Source organism: Vombatus ursinus, unplaced genomic scaffold (genome assembly GCF_900497805.2).
Source record: "Vombatus ursinus unplaced genomic scaffold, bare-nosed wombat genome assembly UNPS02014924.1, whole genome shotgun sequence".
Taxonomy (NCBI): Eukaryota; Metazoa; Chordata; class Mammalia; order Diprotodontia; family Vombatidae; genus Vombatus; species Vombatus ursinus.
The window spans coordinates 5,896,662-5,918,374 of record NW_020954702.1 but is presented as its reverse complement, the minus strand read 5'-3'; the positions used below and the strand labels follow the sequence as shown (position 1 = coordinate 5,918,374).

At 36.0% G+C, this 21,713-nt stretch overlaps 1 protein-coding gene across 4 annotated transcripts; it reads right to left on the bottom strand.

Annotated features, from left to right (window-relative positions):
- Positions 1-1,409: 1,409 nt before the first annotated feature.
- U2AF1 (U2 small nuclear RNA auxiliary factor 1) lies at positions 1,410-20,024 on the bottom strand. Of its 4 annotated transcripts, XM_027843650.1 has the most exons (9): positions 19,933-20,024; positions 15,197-15,284; positions 11,278-11,344; positions 7,679-7,728; positions 7,220-7,318; positions 6,651-6,784; positions 6,399-6,491; positions 3,523-3,711; positions 1,410-1,758 (listed from the first exon to the last, which is right to left on the bottom strand). In XM_027843650.1, exons 1-8 carry the CDS (start codon positions 19,974-19,976, stop codon positions 3,540-3,542), a joined length of 747 nt encoding a protein of 248 aa, XP_027699451.1. In that variant the 5' UTR covers positions 19,977-20,024; the 3' UTR covers positions 1,410-1,758; positions 3,523-3,539. The 4 variants fall into 4 exon arrangements, with proteins under 4 accessions (XP_027699451.1, XP_027699452.1, XP_027699450.1 ...); XM_027843651.1 differs by lacking the exons at positions 1,410-1,758; positions 11,278-11,344 and adding an exon at positions 12,130-12,196 and having other exon boundaries at positions 2,241-3,711; XM_027843649.1 differs by lacking the exon at positions 1,410-1,758 and having other exon boundaries at positions 2,241-3,711.
- Between the last annotated feature and the right edge of the window lie 1,689 nt (positions 20,025-21,713).

Below are 21,713 nucleotides of genomic sequence, written 5' to 3'. Positions count from 1 at the left end.
GAGGTTATATTTCAATGGAGCAGTAGGGGGAATAGTAAAACTGTGTACTCTCTATAGATGCTATGAGGTACAATTTAGTGTGCACACTGGAGCACGTATCAGGATTTTCATTTAGTGCCTGGGTGAAAGATATTTGCTCTCATTTCTTTCTTAGGCAAAAATGAAAAGCTGTGTCCTTTAACGAGCAAGATTGTTTGGATGATCTACATTTAAACCCCACTTCTAACACACTGGCTGCATGACCCTAGGCAAGTTCTTTAAATTCTCAGTGCCCTGTGAAACTAAGACTGTAAAATGCTGAGCAAGTGCTGATCTGATTTCACTGGAAAGTTGCATGCCAAGTGCCCCTAAAAAAACATCTAATGGATTGGAAGACATTGTGGACTCTGGTTTAACTGTGGCAAAAAACTACGTGCCAGTATCCAGTAAGTGAAGAAAAGTGGATGGCAGTATTGTTAAAATTCATTATACATACGCCTTGCTTCCCCTTCTCCCTAATAGCTAAAATTTCTAATAGTGAAACATTTAGCAGTAAAAATGCTGATTCAGGATAAGCAGATTAGTAAAGTTTGGACAATGGCATCTTACATAACTTCATGTTCTTTAGTACAGAAATTCAGATTGCTCTGTAGCTCTTTTAAGCCCTGGCACATCCCATTCCAACATATGTGGCGATCCCAATTGATTTGGTTTCACAGTGAATGCCATTCAGTTGCCACGGGTTGCTAATTTGGCCTAGGCCGAAGGCTAAGTGGTATTTCAGAACTGCCCTAAGAAGTTGCACAACCTGAAAACTGTTTAGAGTGGTCCAAGGAATGCTTTTAAATAGGAAAGGTTCTACATTTAGTATCAAATGTTATTCCCTGATAATTTAGACCAAAGGAGTATTTTCTCTTACTAAGATAACTGAGACCATAGAATTGAACCAATTTATTTTTATTTTTTTGTTTTTTAGGCAATTGGGGTTAAGTGACTTGCCCAGGGTCACACAGCTAGTTAAGTGTCAAGTATTTGGTCTCAGGCCTCATTTGAAGTCAGGTCCTCCTGACTTCAGGGCCAGTGCTCTATCCACTGTGCCACTTAGCTGCCCCAGAACCAATTTTTTACTAAGCCAATTTTAACTACAAAAATAGCCAAAATACATCAGCAGAAAAGCATTAAAACCTTACAACGGGCCACTTTAAGGAAAAAAAAATCAAAGTAATCAGGATGATGAAAAATTACATTTCTTATTGCTTAAGAAAAATATTCCAAAGGAAGGAAAAAATGTCAAATCAGAAATGAAGCAGAAGAAAGTATTTCATGAGTTTTCCTACTTAGATTCATTTTATCAAAAGAATGCCATTTAGAAGACTTTCCTTTTTAAAAAAGGCTTTAAAGCAAAATGCTTAAGTTCTGCAATGTGCAAATTCCTTATTTAAAAAAACTTTTATTTTCAACAACTTTTCTCCATTTGGTTTTACATTCTTTTAAACATACATCATATAATATTCACGGACAAGCAACATTTTACAGAAATAACTGGATTTTAACCTAAAGCAAAAAAAGCCAGCTGGGATAAATTCCAATCAAAAAGAAAAATTTCATGGACCCAAGTAAAGTTATCACTTTACTTCCTGTAGGCTGATTCCATGAGTTTACTTAAAGTTTATTAGCTGTTATTCACCAGTTGAGATCATAGTATACTCAAACAGAAGTAGCAACACAGTGTGATGTCATCTTTGGAACAAAACTTTCCTCTTCTTCCTTATTCCAGTCCTGTATTAGGGGCACAGAGGGGGAGGGTATGAAGTGAGTAGGTTTCCTCAAGTTTTACTGTCTGAATCTTCAGTAATTTCAGGTGAAAATGCTTAAAGAAACTTTAAGATTTTAATTATAAGCTAGGTTCACAGGAAAAATCAAGAAATACAAAGTAAAACTTCCCCTACCTTTCTTGTCTAAATGGCGATTACAAGTTTTCACTGAAATCTATGATGCACCAAATGATTGATTTCATGTTTATTTTGGAGGGAAGATACAATGATCAAAACTAAGTTAACTGGTTCACTAACTTCAAATTAATTTTCATAAGTCCCCCTATGACTAGTATGGTGATTCCTGTAGAAAAAGATCTAATACCAAATTTCTACACATCATATCTGGGTTATAATCAATGGAATTAATTTCACAGATTAGTGAAAATTTTTATCAAGTTTATTTCATAAGCATTACCTTCATGAAAAATATAGGCCGAGAATATGTTCTTTTTAAAGATTTATTGAATTTCTAGCTTTTGAAAAGCAGGGTGCTGCTCTCTCCAACAAAGCAATGTGCATTTTTTTGAAAATTAAATTGAACAGGGGGGGACTGCGTATACAGTGAAAAAGCTGATTGTTAAATACACATACAATAATAAAGGTTTGCCTACACTCTATAGAACAATCATGATAAAGTAGGCTTGGATAACACCTCTGTTGGAACTCTAATGCTTCTCTAGTCAATCACTTAGATATGTGTATTGAGTTTGCCTTTGACAATTGTCCATTTCAGCTAAAAAGCTTTTTAATTCTTAACTTTAATCTTAGTTCTGCTATGCACTGAAAAGGAGGGAAAAACAAAAACATTTTCAGCTGCCAGCATTTAAATAGTATATTAAATGATGGAAGTTAATTAACAATTATAGAAATTTAAATGCACAACCACCAATCATTGTATCACTTTACAAAGCAGAGAAATTAAATATGAATAAATCTGATCTTTAGGTAGGTGATTTTGAGAAACCTTTAAGGATATATTAGTTTGATTTAAAAGATTTAACTTGCCTTGTGGAATATCAATTGTGGCAGAATGGCCCTAATGGACTGTTATGAGACACTATCAATATTGGCATAATCTTAATACTGATCTTCTAGGCACTACTCTAATTTTGGGGCATTATGCATGAAATCCATTTAAAAAACCTTTAATTATATACAGACACCACTATCAATTTCCATTAAAGATACACTAAGACAATATTTTATACTAAAAAATTGGCTTTACTGTAAATATGCTAGTTTACAGTGCAGAGATTTCTGGTCACAAATCAAGTTTCTAGCTAAGTGTTTCTACAGAGTAAATAAAAAAGATGTTTCCAGGTCTGTTTAAATTAACCTGACACTCGCAGAGCAGGAAAGAAAATATTATAAAAGTTAATTTTTATGCATCAAGCTTTTTTAGTTACTTTTCAGTTTATGGTTTCTTCAAATAAATTTTCTATTTATATAAAGTTCACAAATCAGGTTTTAGCTATCCCCAAACATTTAAAGGGCAGGGAATCTGTATTACCTTCACCTCAAGCACTGCCAGGTCATGCATTTGACGAGGTAAAGAAATGAAAATTAATAAGACTTCCCACAAGAAACAGTTACGCCAAGAATACTGTATCACTACAAATTTTATTCAGAAGCCCATCTTTTTTTTTGTTTTGTTGTTTTTTAGAAAAAAATTCTCATTATGAACTTTGTTTGGTCAATCAACTACAAGACTTTCTAGCAGACATACAGTAAAAATGGCATGGCTCAGAATCGACCAGATCTTTCACGATCTCTTGACCGCCTCCTATCGCGTTCCCTTCCTCCACCACCTCCGCCACCGCCACCACCACCGCCACCACCGCCGCCACCACCGCCACCACGGCCACGATCTCTTGATCGAGAACGACGTTCACGAGATCTTGATCGGGACCTATGCCTGTGAATAGAAAAAAGGTAAAATGAAGTGGTTCACTAAATCAAATTATGATTTAAAAGACAGTATACAAATACAAAATTATTACATGATAGTTCCAAATTTTCCTTCATTTTTCTGAACAACTAATTTAAAGAACTGAGAATAAAGTAAGATGAAGGGATATAATTTCCAGGAAAGTATTACATAAATTAGTTTATTATTTCACATGAAGTTTGGTTAGTCAGGCCCTTATGTTTTTCCATTCCCAAAATAGCAAAGCAGACAAATAATGACAAATCACAATAAGGAAACCAATTGAGTTATTCAAGATTCATTTTGAGTTGAGCTATTATAGAAGTATTCATTGTTTTCTAAGCTGAATGATGGCAACCAACAATGCAGTTGCTATGAATAATAATAAGCCTAACTTATTAGATACAAGTCAGCTTCAAACAGCAGCAAAATTTAATACCTTTGGCTACGTTGTCAATATTAGTATTAGGGTAAGAGATGTTTGAGGGGCAGCTAGGTGGCTAGAACCCTGGCCCTGCAGTCAGGAGGACCTGAGTTCAAATCTGGCCTCAAACACTTGACACTAGCTGTGTGACCCTGAGCAAGTCACTTAATCCTGCCTGCCTCCAAAAAACAAAAACAAAAAAACCCCCCAGATCTAGAACAAATGTACATACACAGCAGCCTAATCATACTTAAACCCAAGAACAAACATTTGGGGAAGGGGCTCCCCATATTAAAAAAAAAAAAGTTGGGAAAACTGGAAAGCAGTTTGACAAAAAAGAGGTTTAGTTTAGTTCAGCATCCTATGGCACAATAAATTCCAAATGGATAAGTGACCTAAATATAAAGGCACACGTGTGTGTGTGTGTGTGTGTGTGTGTGTGTCAGTGTAAGTGTGAGAGAGAGAGAAGAGGGGAAAAACAATAGTAGAATCTTTCACATTTACGAAGGGGAAAAAATTTAACCTGGAGAGATTATTTAAGAGACAAAAGACACACTTTTATGTAATTACATAAAATAAAAAAAGTTTTGCACAAATATTATCAATATAGCTAGAAATACATGAAAAATATTATTTTCATTATTTGCTAAAATTTTGACATTTAAAGTATGCTGTGAACTGACACAGAAGTGTCATGTCCCAACAAACAAATAGTAAAAAATGTGATACTTTCAAAAGAAAAAACATCAAAAACTACTTGAAAAGCTTAAAATAATGGGAGAAATGCAAATGAAAACTCTGAGGTTACTACATAACTATACTCAAGCTAGCAAAGATGATGAAATATAGGAAAATTGGATTAACAAAGATGACAAAAAAATAAAAATGACACGCTGGAGGAGCTGCAGAAAAACAGGCACATTAACGGTCTGCTAGTGGATTTATGAACTGGTTCAGCCATTATGGAAAGCAAACTGGAACTCCGGAAATGACTAATGCGGGAATTTGTTTTTCTTTACTTTCACTGGGGGAAGGGGGGGGATGGGGACAGACTTTAACTGAAAACAACAAAATTTAGATCACACATACACACACACACACACACACACACACACACACACACACACACACACACACACACACACACACACACACACACACACACACCCCCACCCCTTGGCTAGGGCAATGGGGTTAAGTGATTTGCCCAGGGTTACACAGCTAATAAGTGTCAAGTGTTTGAGGCCACATTTGAACTCGGTCCTCCTGACTCCGGAGCAGGTGCTCTTATCCACTGCGCCACCTACATGCCCCAATAATATGTATTTTTAAAAGATAGAAAAACTTCAGTTTATTGCTAGAGAGGCAATACTAGAAAGACCTACTTACTAATTAGCTATTGGTGGAACTGGGAATGGTTTGACTATCCTGGAAAATAATTTGGACTATTATGTTGTTACAGTCTACGTCTCAGAAAAGGCTAGATACAAAAATATGCTTTCACCAGTTGCCAAAAGACTAAGTAAGTTATGGTTTACAAAAAGGAAAACAGTTATCCCTTCCCCATCATAACTTTCCCCATAGTAGTTTGGCATTAGAAATTAAATGAGATTTTTTGAGAGGTTTGTGGAAGCCACAGATAACAAAGAAAAAGTTTAGAATACATAAAATATATGTATAATATTCTCTTTCTACTATTGCTTTTCAACCAATACATCTTCCTCTTCCCTCTCCTGGTTCTTGGGTTTCTTACATAAAAATATCTTCCTAATATATAATGCTTGGCCCTTTTCCCCTTCCTTTTAATAAAATATACCTGTCTACAGTCACGTTCCAATTGTGGGGCCCTTTCTATCAAATTGCAATGACCTAAAAATGTTCACTGCTTTTCTATTAATTTTCATTTTCCTATGTTGGGGCCATTTCTCAAAGGGTATAAAGTAAGGGCTAAATGTTAGTTTTACAGTAGACAGGATGTGAAATCCAACCAGCTTAATTTACTTTAGCTGGTTAACTAAATTCAGGGTCTGGAGCAACAGAATACCAAGACCTAGATGGCTACAGCATAATGAGTTATTAATTTATTATCAGATTCAGTTCTCTAATCTATTTCTTCCAAGTTCTATTAAAAAAAAAAAGTACAGATGGCCAAATTCCAGAGAGAAACTTATTTAGAAAAAATATTGGCAACAATGCATGATATTTTCCCTTAACTATATTTATTTTTTACATTACTGAATAAAAGACTTACTTCTTACGACGACGCCCGTATAACTCCCGTCGTAGTTCTCTAGAGATGGGTTTCAGATGCATAAAGTTACAGAAGCCTCCTCGAGTACATTCTCTGTGGAGTATAATTAGATAAAAATTGTCATGTAATCACTTCATTTTTATCATTTACATTATAATGTTCATCACGCTTATTAAATTGGTATGTTGAAAGTTGTCTGGCAAATAAGACAACTTTGTTCCAAATGGACACACTCCCAAATCTCATCATTACCCCATTTCATATTGGCGACAGCAAGCTTCTCTGAAGTCAGTCACAGGTGAAAGCTCTGCATGAATTGGCTGTCCATTAAACCAGCGATTGTTTAAGTCAATGACAGCCTTTTCTGCATCTTCTTCACGGCGAAACTAAGAAATGAATAAAACAAAAATGTTTTCACATCTCACTGTAGTTAGAGGTATTTGCAACAAGCAGGTGGCTACTAAGGCTAATAAGATGGACTAGGACAGATAATCTATTTCTAGTTATTTCTATTTCTAGCCCTTAAATAGGGCTATCCAGCCTCAATACCAATTTTTAAGTTATAGAATTCTACTATGTATTGGCACTCACTTGGTTACAAAAGATTTAAAAATACTTTCTAGACAATAAATATTTTGTAAATAAATAAATACAGTCACAAGCATCAAAGTAGGCAGTAAAAACAAACAAAAAACAAACCAGTAATCAATCTCACAATAACAAAATGGCTCTCAAGAGAAAGCAATTCCAGCTCTGAATTTACTAACAAGCTGTGTACACTCATTTGCCAGTCCTCAAATTACATTTATAACTTTACTTACCTTTACATATACATTTCCTACAAGATGATCCCCAAGGTTATCACAAACATTCATCTCCTCAACTTCACCATACTTTTCTTCCATTTCCGTAAAAACCTCCTAGGTAGAGAGAAAGATCTGAGGTTAGAGCATCTTCATATACCAACCATATTAGAATATAACAAAGAATAAGTTATTTCCAGTAAATGACACAAAGTTGTTACTAAGTGAAAATATAAAAGATAGCTTTTCTTAGGCAATAATGTTAGCATGCCCTCCCCACTTCCCCCAACACAAAGGTGCTTATTATAGTTCAACTGTAATATATAAGGTAAAAAGGGAGAGAATATTCTTTTGAAATCTGACAGCCATTACAATCATCATTGTCTAATCACTTAAAATGTTCTCTACTTTAACAAGGCACTGCATCAAAAATGTTAAAGAGTTTAACTTCAAACAGCGAATTTTATATCAACTCACCTCAAAAAATTCATCATAGTGTTCCTGCATTTCAACATCACTCACTGCACCTGAAAAGGAGAGAAATCTTTTTGGTTAGAATATTGAAATGAGAGACCTCTTGAATTTAAATTCAAAAGCTAAACAACAGTAAAGTATCTAGAGAAAGAACACAAGGTAATGTAGTTGTTGAAGATATAGCATAATAAAACTAAGAGTTCTTTTTAAACAGGTGAGATTTTTAAATCTCCCATGACATTCTTAATAGTTTAAGTTAAATCAAGTTTTAATCAGCATCAGTGCCACAATTTCAGAATTGTTAAGGAAATATTTAATATCAAATTGGAAAATTTTATGTTAGATTTCCTTTTTTCTCCTAACGAGCTGGAGTGGAAGCCAAGCAACCTTGTAGATTTATTAAAATTTATGATTAAGATTGAAGGGAAAGTATTAAGTTTATTTTCCTAGTTAAAGGAAATCTTTAAGTTTACAGCATAGAAAAATGCTATAAAATCCTTCGTGATGTGATTAAAACCGAAGTACACCGTGACAAAAATAATTTGTAATAAATTATGTACATTTATGGCATCTGTATGCCACCCAAATAAATGGAAATTACAATGCTTTGTTATAGAAAGCATTCTTAGTGTATATTCCAAAAGAATTTTCTTTAAGTATGTTTCTCTATGTAACTTATACACATGGAATGAAGTTATATCTATCATTTAGGTAGATTCATGCTACCTAAACAAACTGAAATTCTTCATTTCCACTCCCCCTCATCAAATTTTAACAATTCATATGCTGCCAAAAAGGATCTACTCAAGAGAAATTAAGACATTAGAGTTTGCTAAATTAAAGTGGCTAGATGGGAGAGAGTACAGAAGACCAGTATTAATGCTAGGCCAGCCTGCAACCTGTTTTGTCTATAAGCCCAGCCCTTATAGTTTGGAAACATGATGGGGGCAAGGATGGGCAAGTTTGTTTTGTGGGTTACTTCAGGCCTTATTCTATGAAGGCCACAATTTCTTATCCTTACTCCAAATAAAAATGCCAGGAACACACTTTTCTTCCTGTTAGCTATTTTGCAAATGTTCCCACAGACGTAAAAAGATTTCAATGTATAAACAAAACTTCTGAGAACCATTGTAATTTATTAATTTAGCTTCACTTTTAATCTGCATGGGGGCCTTCTAGATTCCAGTTTTTAAAATTTGTAATATCTATGAATTGTTTTCAAAAACCAGAATTTACTAGGGATTCAAAAACAAATTCTACAATTTCTGACAGCTGACCATCATTTGTAAAAATGTTTACAAGTGAAGTCATAAGTGTTATTTCTCCACTAAACAGGATGCTCAAAAAATTACTTTAAAAAAGACTTTACTGTTCTTAAATTCATTTTCTTTTGGTGGTTTTATATCACTTTCCACCAGTGTGAAAGAGAATGTAAAATGTAAGCTAAGTTATTATTCAGTAGCTTTCGTAAAAAGTCAAAATTAGATAGGGAGATGTTTAAACTACTAGCTATAGATTTGGGGATCATCATTGATTTTAATTTTATCCATGTCACCATGCTATAGAGTTGTATGCAATTTTAAAAGTGTAAAATAGAAATAATCTGATAATGGGCTAACACTATGGGGCAAAATACATTTTGTCCTGATCTCATTAATATTGCTTGTCAGGATTTAATCATTAAACCATATAAAAATAAACATGAAATATTTTAACCATTCACAGAGTAACAGATTAAATAAAAATACTACTCAACCATTTATACCCTTTAATGGAAAACATAAGATTTTAACAGCAAAGCATGAAACAATTATTAATTTTTCCTCTTAAAACTTATGCTTCTTAAAATTGGATTCAATCATTCAGACTGAATTTTATGTTTCACTGAAACAGCTATTCTCTGCATAAAAGGGGTAAGTAAATAATTTTAAATTTCAATTAACTGAACTTAGGCATTTGGGAAATATCAGTGAAAGGGTCCTGTAATTAAAGTTCATCAGTTTAAACTGACTTTATACTTAAGATGCAAACCAAACAAACTCAACTTGTTTATGCGGAGAGGGCACCAGCTTTTTGATATCCATATATGATCAATTCTTATTATGCTACATGCATAAAGCAGTGGAGTACCATGAATGTCTATTGCATTAAGAGTCTACAGTCAACATTACATATCTAACTTAATTTTAATATTGTATTTCCAATGAAAAATGAATACACACAACCCCTGATTAATGAGTAAAAAGCAATTATCACAATTATTCAATAACCTACTTTTCTTGAAAGGAAAAGAAGCAAAATATTTAGTATAGCTGTATTTAAATATTTCCCCCTGAAACTGTCCTTTTTAAAAAGTTAAAAAAATCCTCAGAAAACACTCTGTAGTCATTTGAGAAATTAAGGTCTGTACCACTACATCAATATCACAATTACGATAATGCATTTAGTGCCTCAACTGGCAGGATTAAAAATGAACAGAAGATCAGACCGCAAACTTCTGGTACAGGTTGATTTTTAAAAGGGATCTGAAGTTATATCTATCGCTACTAGGGGCAATTTCTCAGTATTTAGGTTGTGGACCATTCATTGGACATCTCTGATTTAAAAGGTAGCGAGTTTTTAATTCCAATTTTCCCAACAATAATTAAATTCCAAAGGGTTTAAAAAAAAAAAAAAAAAAAAAAAAAAAGCCCAACCAACCAGATATTCAATTATGCAAGATGATAAAATATAAAATTGTTCTGAAGGTACTAGATTCTCCATTACTGGCCTATATCCTGTTTTAAAACAACTATCATTTAATAGAATAATATTCATATGATACTTGCCATTTGAAAAATCGGAATATTTACTAAAAGAAAAATTACAGCTCTTTTCCATACAAGTGCCCATCTGTTTTCAAACTATAGTAAACCAAATTCTGAATTCCACAAAGAAGACAAACTTTAAATTTACATTCAATGTCATATAATGATGATCTTCAAACTTTTTCCACCAAGGACCTACTGGCATTTGGCAAATACAGATTTGCTCCCCAACACCTCCTCTTCCCCCGTTTTTCCCTCCCTGAACTGTCTACCTAGTGTCTATATCCTGCAATAAGGAAAGCTCAGGGTCTCTGTGACCCTATGGAAAATACTTAGAGCAAGGTTTGTTAGAACTAAAATGTGACTTCTGAAATAGCTAAACTTTTTTTTATTTTTAATTAGGGACAAAATTTTGAATGCAATTTGGGGAAAACACACACACACACACAAATAACCAAATTTCACCAATCTCTTTTAAAAAGAAGCATTTTAAGTAAAATGTCAAATATCCTTGCTCTTAAAAGAGCATAACGCTTACTTTGGTATATTTTCCCCTAGGATGACGGTCAAGTAAAGGAGGAAATAGTGGGAGCAGACCAAAACTACTTTAAAAAGCATAGTTTCAGCCCCTATTGGAAGAATTGGGTTGGGGGAAGGGTTGAATAGGACAAGTCTCTTGACACATTTAATAAAATGTGGTCCTTTATTAAACTAAAATGGTAGATCAGATTAAGTTGACACTGAGCTCTGACAATCAAGCCCAGGGAACCAGTGAAGGAACTTGTATGAACTTACAGCGCAAACCGTCAGCAGACTGGGAAGAGTTTTGAGGGTTACGGTAAATGTTCAAGAGGGCAATGGTCTGAAATACAAAACGCAACAACTTTATATTATGGAAAATAAATTTTTAACACTTAACCGGTTTCCTTTGATGATCACTTTTGCCGAGAGTCTGTGCTGAAAAAGAGCAAGTTATTTTCTCCTCCAGAGAGGGGAAGTTTTCCTGAACCATCCTAACACTGCATAAGAGATCTCATAATATGCTATTATTGTGTTTGTTTTATCAAAACATTCCTCTTTCACAAATTGAACTAAATTATAAAAGTAAAGAATTTGCTATTTAAAACTTCATTTAACAAAATAACTAAAACTTAGAACAGCTAGGACAAAAGAGCTGCATCATGTAAACACAATAATTACATGACATGAAATCTCTTATTTCCTTAACTTTTCTTTTCTTTTTTAACGAAACAAGACCCACACTTGGGCAACTTACCTTACGGAATCCTAAATATTTTTTTGATTTCATACCTATAGAAAGAACTTGATAAATGCCAGGGGTCCAATCAGTGTAATGATTGGCTGAGTTAAAAAAAAGAAAAAAAAAAGGTTTCATATGTATGGACCTTGTCAAATCAAATGCCAAATCAAAAGAAAGGTCCCATCAGTGAGCTTTCAAAGGTCACATGATTTGTTTCATGAACAAATACAGTTATCAAGTTCTTGCTGTGCGCAAGGAGTTCCATCACCTTGTCCTGTTTGCAACAGCTTTATGTCAGCAGCTCAGAAGCCAACATTATTGTCTCAATTAGGAGTGGGCTCTTTAACACCATTCTTTAAAAAAATTTCTCCAACTGTGGGACTTACAGTGTGAGCCGTCAGCCGTCTGTGCACTGTTTTGGGGGTTACGATAGATGTTTTGAATCAAGATGGTCTGCGGGGAAAAAAAAATAAAAAGGGGAATTCTACTGGCTGCTGTGCATATATTAGACAATTGCAAAGAGACAACTTGTTTGCAAATGGCTAAACAATTTTTTTTTGCAAGTCAGACATTTCGTGTGTGTCTTCTGAAGAGTACACTAAAACCATCATATTATGAAAACAGAGTTTCTGCAGTGACTTATTTCAAGTCAGCTAGCAACCAAGAAGGAACTATAATTGATTAGTTTAATGAGTAGCCCCAAGTTAAAATGGCAAAATAATAAATACTCTAAGTCTAACATTTTTGTACCTCAAACTAAGACACTAAAATGTACTGAAATTTCTCTAATATAAACACATCCCCATGCAAAGTTTTAACCAGTACATAACTTGAGAGTATGCAGTAGGTTCAAGTTTTCTTCCACTGTTAGCAAAAGTTGGCATACAAAGCAAGTTTCTCAAATGTCAACTAGATACCTTATACAATCTTATATAAATATTTCTTGGTGAAGTCTCTGTTTACATAATACGATAATTTTAAATGTTTGTATGTTTTCCGCTCCTTCTTTTAAGGAAAATATCCTTTTAGCCCTTCTGCTTTACACTTGATCAGGCAGACTTGAAACCTTACATTTGTACCGTTCTTCTTAAAACCAAGTTGTCTGAAAAAACAAACCATGTTTAAGTTAGTAAGCTAATATAGTACATGAAATTTCAATGTCCATTATCACTGTAAGTAGCTCAAAAATGTACTGTATATGCTAAAAATCTCAAATTTAATGTTAAGTGGGGAAAATTTAAAAAAACAAAAACACCTCATCTTCAATCGTGATAACATTGCTATGACACGTGTATAAAGGAGATTTATATCTAGTTTATAAAACCAATTAGTTAAATTCCCACCCTAGAGAGAATTCCTAATAATGGCCATAAAACCTCTCCAAGTCAAAGCCCCAGCTCAAACGAAATACATTACATTTTAGTATTGTTGAGCATGCAGACAAAAAACACAACATTAAGCAGAACTGTAAAACTAAAAAATTAACTTTTGTGAATGATTATCAACCCTCTTCTCTGCCTTTGACTATCTAAACTTTTTCTAGTCCATACCCACTTAGATTTCACAGATCCACTACAGGCATTCTGGGATACAGTCTTCTCAAGACTTTGGAGGTAGGATGGAGAGCTCTACATTTATTTGGGTAGTAGTTTTATTGCTTATGTTTATAGAATTCCTGAGCTGAGGAAGGTAACACAAAATAAAAATCCTGCGCCCATGTGTAGAACATGTCATGGGTTTGCATCTGGCACTAGACATTAATTTTTACATTTGAGGAGAATAATGGAGTCCCAGTCATGATAAACAGTGCCTTAAATTAACTCTAGAAAGCAAAATTAAAATTATATGTGTAATACACATACACACCCAAAGAGAAACCAGGAAAAAAGAGCTTATGAAATAACCTGTATTTTGATCCCAACATGGCAGATTTTAAAGTCACAACTAATAATCTAATTCTGAATGGAAAAAAAAATTTCTACCTTCATTTAGCTAAAGAGCAATGCTTATGCTCTTCCCACCCCCTTCTCAATTTCTATTTCATGTATAGACTCAGTGAAGACAAAAAAATAAAATCTAAATAGGCAGGTGAACTCTCCCAACCTATGTCTTATTGGAGTATTGAAAGATTTACTTAACCACTGTACATATATTTCTTTTCAAGTGGGTCCCTTTCAACTATCAAATGAAAACCAAAGTACATATGAAAAACTGTTCTAAAAGGTTAACATTTTTTTCTTTCTGTTGTGGGAAAAACCTTACTTTTAAAGTTTATGGTATAATTTATATATTTATACATATATATTATATATTTGGCATAATTTATAATTGTTATTATTAGCATTTCCTTGAGGGTAGAAGTCTAATTCAGCAGTGCCTTGCAGTTTTATTAAAGCCTACAGAAAATCATATTTCACTCTTTTCCAAATTGCGAATAGTAAACATGAGATGGGAACAACCTACACCTTTATTTCTCCTAATTCTTTTTAGTAGATGTATGATACTTTTCTCCAATGCTCCAAAATACATGAATGTCATTCCACTTGCAGTTTCTAGCTATTTTTTTAAGAGAGTAGCAAAGACTTTTATTTTTCTTCTTCATTAGTCTAAAGAAAATGTACAAGAATTTTAACCATTCAGAACACAGTACCCAAGAATTAATAATAGGTCAACTCTAGGGGAGTAGAAAGGTACCTAAATAGCAACATATAAATAATTTATACTTAAACCCATGTTTTATGCCCTAATTTCAGGGACTTTTATTTCAAAGACAGTAAATGTCACAAGGTTTTTTTCCCTTTACTTCCAGTTAAAGAAATGGAGTAAGAAATTCACTTAAGAGTAGAGGATGAATGAATCCATCCAAAATATAAATCTCTTTTATAAACTGGATATATAAAACTCTAGCAAGTTTTTTTTTTTTTTAAATTCCTGTTCCTAACCACTCAACCAAATACCAAGTAAGTCTTAGTTGGCAAGGCCTTTCCCTACCTCTTCTAATCCCAAAGTAGTAAATCAGCTGGCAGGGGAAACTGGCAGTTAATGTGAATTAAAGCTAACAAACCATAAGGGAAGAAAATAGTAAAAAAATTCCTACAAATCAGGACAGTTTTTGCATGTAAGGTCCACATTTTTGAGTCATATTAGCCATAAGAACAATGAAGTTCTGAAATTCTTCATATGGATACAAGGAATATATGAGCAAGGTTAGGGACATGACTGATTTGCCTTGAAATCAAATACACCAATTAGCCCTGACCAGCTTCCACTACAGTTAAGATTTTTAATAGCATCTCCTGTAAAAATGACCAGTACAAGTAAAAAGAAAATATATGCACAGATACATAAATAAAAGAGAAAAAAAGGGGGGAAAGAATTATTTATTATTAGTAGCAGTCTTTGAAAACTTAGATGAAGATTTAAGACAAAAAAAATCTAGGAAAAGACACAAACCTGGCTAAAAGTTGGTTTATTATGCAACCGAGAACATCTGTCTCCATGACGACAAGCTCCAATTTTGAAATAAAATGAACAGTTGACTCTGTAAGTGAAAACAAGACCTGATTATATTGCTAGGAAAAAATAAAATACATGTAAATATGTAATTAGCACAATGATGACTACACCAGACTATTTTCCATTTAATTCAAGTGTCAGAAATATAACTAGATGAATACTACAGTTTAATTTTTATTACCCAATACCCCTTTCCATAGAATTGCAAGAGTTAATTTAATCTAACCTCTAACTAATAGTAACATCTATAATATTCCCCAAAGTTGGTCATCTGGCTGGTATTTCAAGACATCCAGGGACGAGGATCTGTTCTACCCCTGAAGAGCTCTAGTCAGAATTTTACCCCCCACCCCCACTCCCCTGGTATATTAAGGCTACATCTACTTTTCTGTGAATCATTCCTCCTAGTTCTACCTTTTGGGGTCAAGAAGGACAAATCTAATTTTTCCTCCTCATAACAGCCCTTTGAATACTTGAAAACAATAATATTGTCCTCTCCCTAACTCTTCTTACCTCCAAGTTAAATATCCCCAATTCCTTTAGCACCCCATATGGCATGATTCGGAATAGTCTCAGCATCCCAATTCATCTGACTCTCTTTCAGTTTGTCAAGATTCTTCCTGACCTATGCTGTCTGCAACTGAATATAATTCTCTAGATGTGGTCTGACAAGGGCAGAGTATAGGAGGTCTATCACCTTTCTGGTTACTCTGCCTCCTTCCCAAATAATGGCAATGCAAATCCTTCTTTCTGCAGATACCTCATTAGGCATAAGGACATGAATTCTATTTGTTTCTTTTCCCCATTTTCATTTTCTAATGTTAACTCATTCTCTTTATTGGATTAATTTTCCTATTAGCCCGGCATACTCATCTGATAAGGATCTACAATTTCCTTGGTAAAAAAAATTCCTTCCACTCACAAATATTTCATCTCCACTACAACCTAGTAGAAGGGCCTCAGTTTTTTGAGCCTCAGAAAGATTAAATTACTTTACCCCTGATCACATAGTTACAAAGATTAGCATCAGATATACGATTTGACTATACAATTTGACTAAGTCTTTTTGATTCAAGTCCAGTACTCTATTTACACCACTTTGCCTCTATCTAACGTAAGTAATACTACCTCAAAACATTGGATTTCCTCTGCCCAGCTCTGTTGACCTGACAAAATATTTTCATATTCTTTCACACAAGCTCTGGTCTCACTTCTGAAAACCTGGACTTCCGGGGGGGAACTCATTTTAGTTTTCAGTATCTCTTTGGAAAAATTTAAAGATCAAGACATGCACCTGATACCTTTTCTTTTGTTGGAGAGGTAGGGGATGATATAGACAGAATATGGTTTATACAAAAAAAAGTACACTGTGCACCAATTCCTCACAAACTCTGTATCTTGTCTTGTTTTTCCCAACGAAGAGAAAATATGAAAGTCTCAAAGAAAATATTTTAATGAAATGGGGAAATCTAACACAGGATGCTTACCAACTTCCATTTTCCCTCTTTGCATTCAAACTCTTCCCCTTTTCTAAGATTTTCTATCATTTTCTTGTTTAAATTGTAGTCTGCTTATGAGTGATCATCAAGAAAAAAAACTGTGAAATTTAATTTAGAAACACAAATATATGTAGAAAAAAAGAAAGCTTTTTGTTTCGAGCTAGCCTATACAACTTACATTGTTTTGCAAACCTGGAAGATTCACTCTGCCCAGTTCCCCTAAGTTGCAGTTTAACAATTCAGTTACAAAATATTCAAAGAAAGGCTAAATTCTAATCACAGATAAAGTATAAGTAAAGCATTGAAGCTATTCCTTTGTCAAGGAATATGAGAGAAAGACCTTGTACTTAGTAATGAGCAGAGTAAATTGTTTTTAAAAAGTGTGGGAGGCTAAGGGACTTGATACTCCAAAAATAACAAATATAAAATAAAATAAAATATAAAATAAAGCATATTCTTATTTTGTGCTAGCCACAGAAGGGGGAAAACCCCTTTCTGATCAACAGTGTACACAGCTGAATTTTGGTTAGTTTTTTCAATTAAAAAATTATATTCCCAAAAGTATGTAACAGAAATAATGTAAAAACTGGCATAAAAAGATGCTAGAAATGGCAGGTTCCAGAAATGCAAAATTATAATTTTTCTAGTGTTATACTTATTTTCTAGCTTAAATTTTAAAAAAATTCTGTGAGAGCTCCTCAGTTCTCTCCCAAAAGGCAAGTAAGAAAAACACTCAGAAATACCTGATTTCACAATGCTGTTGAATGGTTTATTTCTGTTAAACACAAGACACAGAGGCAAAAAAGATAATTGGGATTAATGATCTTCCAAAACCGAGCAGATAAGTGTTTTTGGACACAGCAGACAAGACATAATTTCTTCTAACTTTTTCAAGGGTAAACTACAACAAGTACAGAACAATGGCTATCATGGGATACAGACCTACAATTCATGGCATTAAATGAGTATAATTGCCAGGGATCTTTGCTACAAGGATACAATCAATCAACAACCATTTATTAAATAACCTACTTCTGCCTGGTATAGGGGATAAAAAGAAAGAATACCTACTCTCAAAGAGTTACAAAATTCTCTATCCCCAAACAGACTGTATAGAAGTAAAAAAGATTTTAGACATGTTTCTAATTTGTTCCAATCATAGAAAAGGTGACGTTTAAAAAATTAGTCTGTGGAAATCTGAGTCAATAGTAAAAATGAATAGATTTATGCACAAGTTTAGAAGTATTGTATAAAATGGAGCAGTTTTACATGGTTTCAAGCAAGTGACTGCTGGGGTTATTCAAACAGTTTAAAAAGCTCCTAATGTCAAATTTTGGGAAAATTAAGTTTGGCATACAAAGAATGATTTGTTGTCACAGGACCTGGCTTGGAATCCCAACTCTGCCACTTCCTTCCTGTGTGACCTTGGTCAAGTCACTTAATTTCTCCAGACCTCAATCTCCTCATTTATAGGGGGTTAGACAAGATTTCTGGTGTCAAAACCTTCTAGCCCATAAAAAATTCCTGAGTACAACCCCTCCAGATTAAAATGTAATTGGGAAATGTTTAACAAAGAAATAAAAAATAGAACATAATGTTAAATTGTGTTTCTCTAAGGCAATATGCAGCCTGCAAATTTTTTTTTCAGATCACTTTTTATTGGAGTTTGACATCAGTGGACTAGATGGCCTTTATGGTTTTGGCTCTAAGTACACAAAAATCTATAATCCTAAAATTAATCCAATTCACTAAAATCAAGCAGGCCAAGGCAAAAAAAAAAAAAAAAAGCAGCAAACTATTTTATTTAGCTTTTCCCTACACTTATTCTTTTAGAAGTGGCTACAAGACCCTAGGGCACCTTTCTATTTGAAGAGAATAATAAATATCACAGGCAACCCTCCTCCAATTAAGAAGAGCTCCTAATCAGTTTCAACATGTTTTCACGAGTTGTACACATCCATTTCTTGGGTTACTGTCTATAAGGGTTCATACCTAAACACTCTTTTGGCTAATTGTGTTAATATTTTATATTTTGGAAATCTAAATCTATTTTTGAAATCTAACAAAAAGTACCAAAAATTTTGTGGACCAATTTTCCTTCAATTCAACAAACATTTATTAAACACCTAAGTTCTCCTAGTTTCCTTGACCCCCAATACTTTGCATTAACTCATCTCTGAACACAGTAATTCCCTCTAGTTGAACATAAGCTACTCGAGGGCAGAAGCTGTTTAATTTTTCTCGTCTGGCACACAGTAATCGCTTAGTAAACGCTTTAAGTGAACCGAAAGGTCTCTTTTCGGAGGTGACACTTGAACCGAGTCATGAAAAGAGCTACGAGTTCCAAGGGGCCAGATATGAGATAATTCTGGGGGAAGTGGGGAGAGGAAAAGAAGCCTTTGCAAAGGAAGAGGCAAGAAAGATCTGGAGTATGTAGTAACGAGAGGAAGAGTAACGTTTAATAAACCTGATAAGAGCTTTGTATAAAGTATTTAGGGCAAACTGCCCACCCTCTAAAAGCAAACTTCAATTGCGTCCCAGTCTGAAACAGTCCGTCCCCCAGTGGTCGGTGAAGAGCGGACACGAAGACTTATGAAACACTCGCTGTGTCTGGGAGCGAGGGGCCACATAAAGGGCCGGGGAGCCCGCACCCCCAGAACCGGCCCCGCGGGCGCACACGCTCCGCTTCCCTTCCCCCCGAGGCGCCGCGGTCCCTCTTGTCCTCGAGCCCGCCATGTGGGACGGTGAAACTGCAACGACTCCCTGCTGTCCTCTTCTCCGACCCCGAACAGCCCCGCCGGCGCCTCCTACGTCCCTCCGCCCGCTCCGAGCTCCATTCATCCACTTGGAGTAAAGCTCCACGAGAAGGCGGCGCGTGGCTCCCCGAGAAGCGCTGAAGCCCGCCGCGAGCTCGGGCGGGGGGAGGGGGCGAGAGGCGGCCAAGGGCTTTATGAATGAACTGGCTCCACGAGGCCGGGCGCCCGCTCCTTCCCGCCGCCGCCGGCTCCCCTCCCCCCACGCCAGGGTCCGGGCCTACGGCCGCCCCGCTTCCCCGCCGACCCCAAGCGGGGCTCCCACAACGCCGGCGGCCCCTTCCGCCCTTCCGCAACGCCGCCTGCCTCAAGACCCCCCACTACGCCCTCCCGAGAACAAGGACCGGCGGCTCGTACTCACTTGTCTTTTTCTGTGCCGAAAATGGAGGCCAAGTACTCCGCCATTTCCCACCCGCAGCCGCCGCCGCCGTCGCCGCCACCGCCACAGCCGGACGCTGGCGGACACGTCACCCGAACGCGACGGCGTCAGTCACGGCCCGTCCTCTCCACAAGAGGGGCCGGACCCTGCGCCCAATCACGCTCGCGCTCGGCGCGGCGACGCGGCCGGGCGGGGCGGGGGCGGGGGCGGGGGTGGGGGTGCCGCGGCACTGCTCCGCGGAGGAGTCCTTCCCGCCATCTCGCCTCTGCTCCGTCCTCTTTCGCCTGCCGAGTTCCTACTTCGGCCCACCCTTGGTGGGTTCAAAAGAGCAGGCTTCCCCGCGTCCTTTCGTTTTGCTTTTCACCTATTTCCTTGTCTTCCTTGCCACCTATCAGCTTCACCCAGGGTTTTAAAATTTTTACGTGTTTTTAATTGTCTCCCCTTTCGCCTTTCTTGCTTTCAAGTTTTCCCCATGACTGGAACATCCCTTATTAAGCGTGTTTCTGCTGAAACTTGGTGATAATCAAGGGGCGTTTTGAAAACACCACCAAAATAAATGAATAGGCAGCCCCAGATTTCCCTTTCTAGGCAAAAAGTTATGCGTTATTTTAAGTCCGTACCCCCCAGCTTTGACAACCCCAAGTTTTCACCGTTGGGGCTGGGGTGATGGCTGAAACCCCCGGCGTGGACCGACACGTGGCCGAAGAACTGCCCAAGCTGGCTTTATAGATCTGCTTCCTGGTGTTAATTTTTACTTAAATTCTAATGTTAATTTTTACTTAAATTCCAGTGTTAATTTTCACTTAAATTCACCTAATTAACAGCTAGCCAGTATTGCTTTTCTCTCTAATTAGCTTATCAGTTTCTATGCCTCTTCCCTCCTTGCCCCCACCGAAACCAGCCTGGCATCTTTTGGAAAACCTTTGTGACTGTATGTAAAGTAAAACCAGAAGAACACAGATAAGATACAGATTCCCCAGGGTTCACACAGACCGGGTCAGTTTCTGGCTCATTGCCCTCACTGGAGTTCTCTATGGAAATATCTATAATATCATGGCATATATAGTAAATTAAAAGTATATAGAAAATAATGTAGCATATAGTTTAAGTTTCCTTAAATGAGGGTAATGGTGTCTCCAACTACTGAATGGACAGCTAAATGTACACTATGTAATATTAGGTGTGGGGGTAGTCTGTATTTCACCCATGATGGAAAATGCTTGTAAAAGACTCACCTAAAACATTCCCTGAGAAAAGATTAAAAACACGTTGGGATTTCTTTTAGGAGGTGACCAGTGGATTCTTTAAATTTCTCCTTTACCCTCTGGTTCTAAGGTATCTGGGCAGTTTTCTTTTATGAGTTTTTGAAATGTGCTGTCTAGGCTCATTTTGTTGCTGTTCATAGCTTTCAGATAGTTCAATGATTATTAAATTATCTCTTTTTCATCTGTGTTTCAGGTTGGTTGTTTTTCCTATGAGATATTTCATATTTTATTCTATTTTTTTCAGTTCTTTTGATGAAGTCTAGAGGTTTAGGGGTTCTGGAACCCCAAAATTACAACATGCGGGTCCTGCCCGAAAGAATTAGACCCAAGCCTTCTTTCAGCCAAAGACAAGGTTTATTAAAGATCCGCCATGTTGGCTAGACTCTTAAGGAATCTCAACATCTGTGAGCTATTGGCTGGATTGTAAAAATATGAGCAGTGTCTAGATTATAAGAATCTGAGCATGGTAATGGAGACAAGATGGACCTTATATACAGA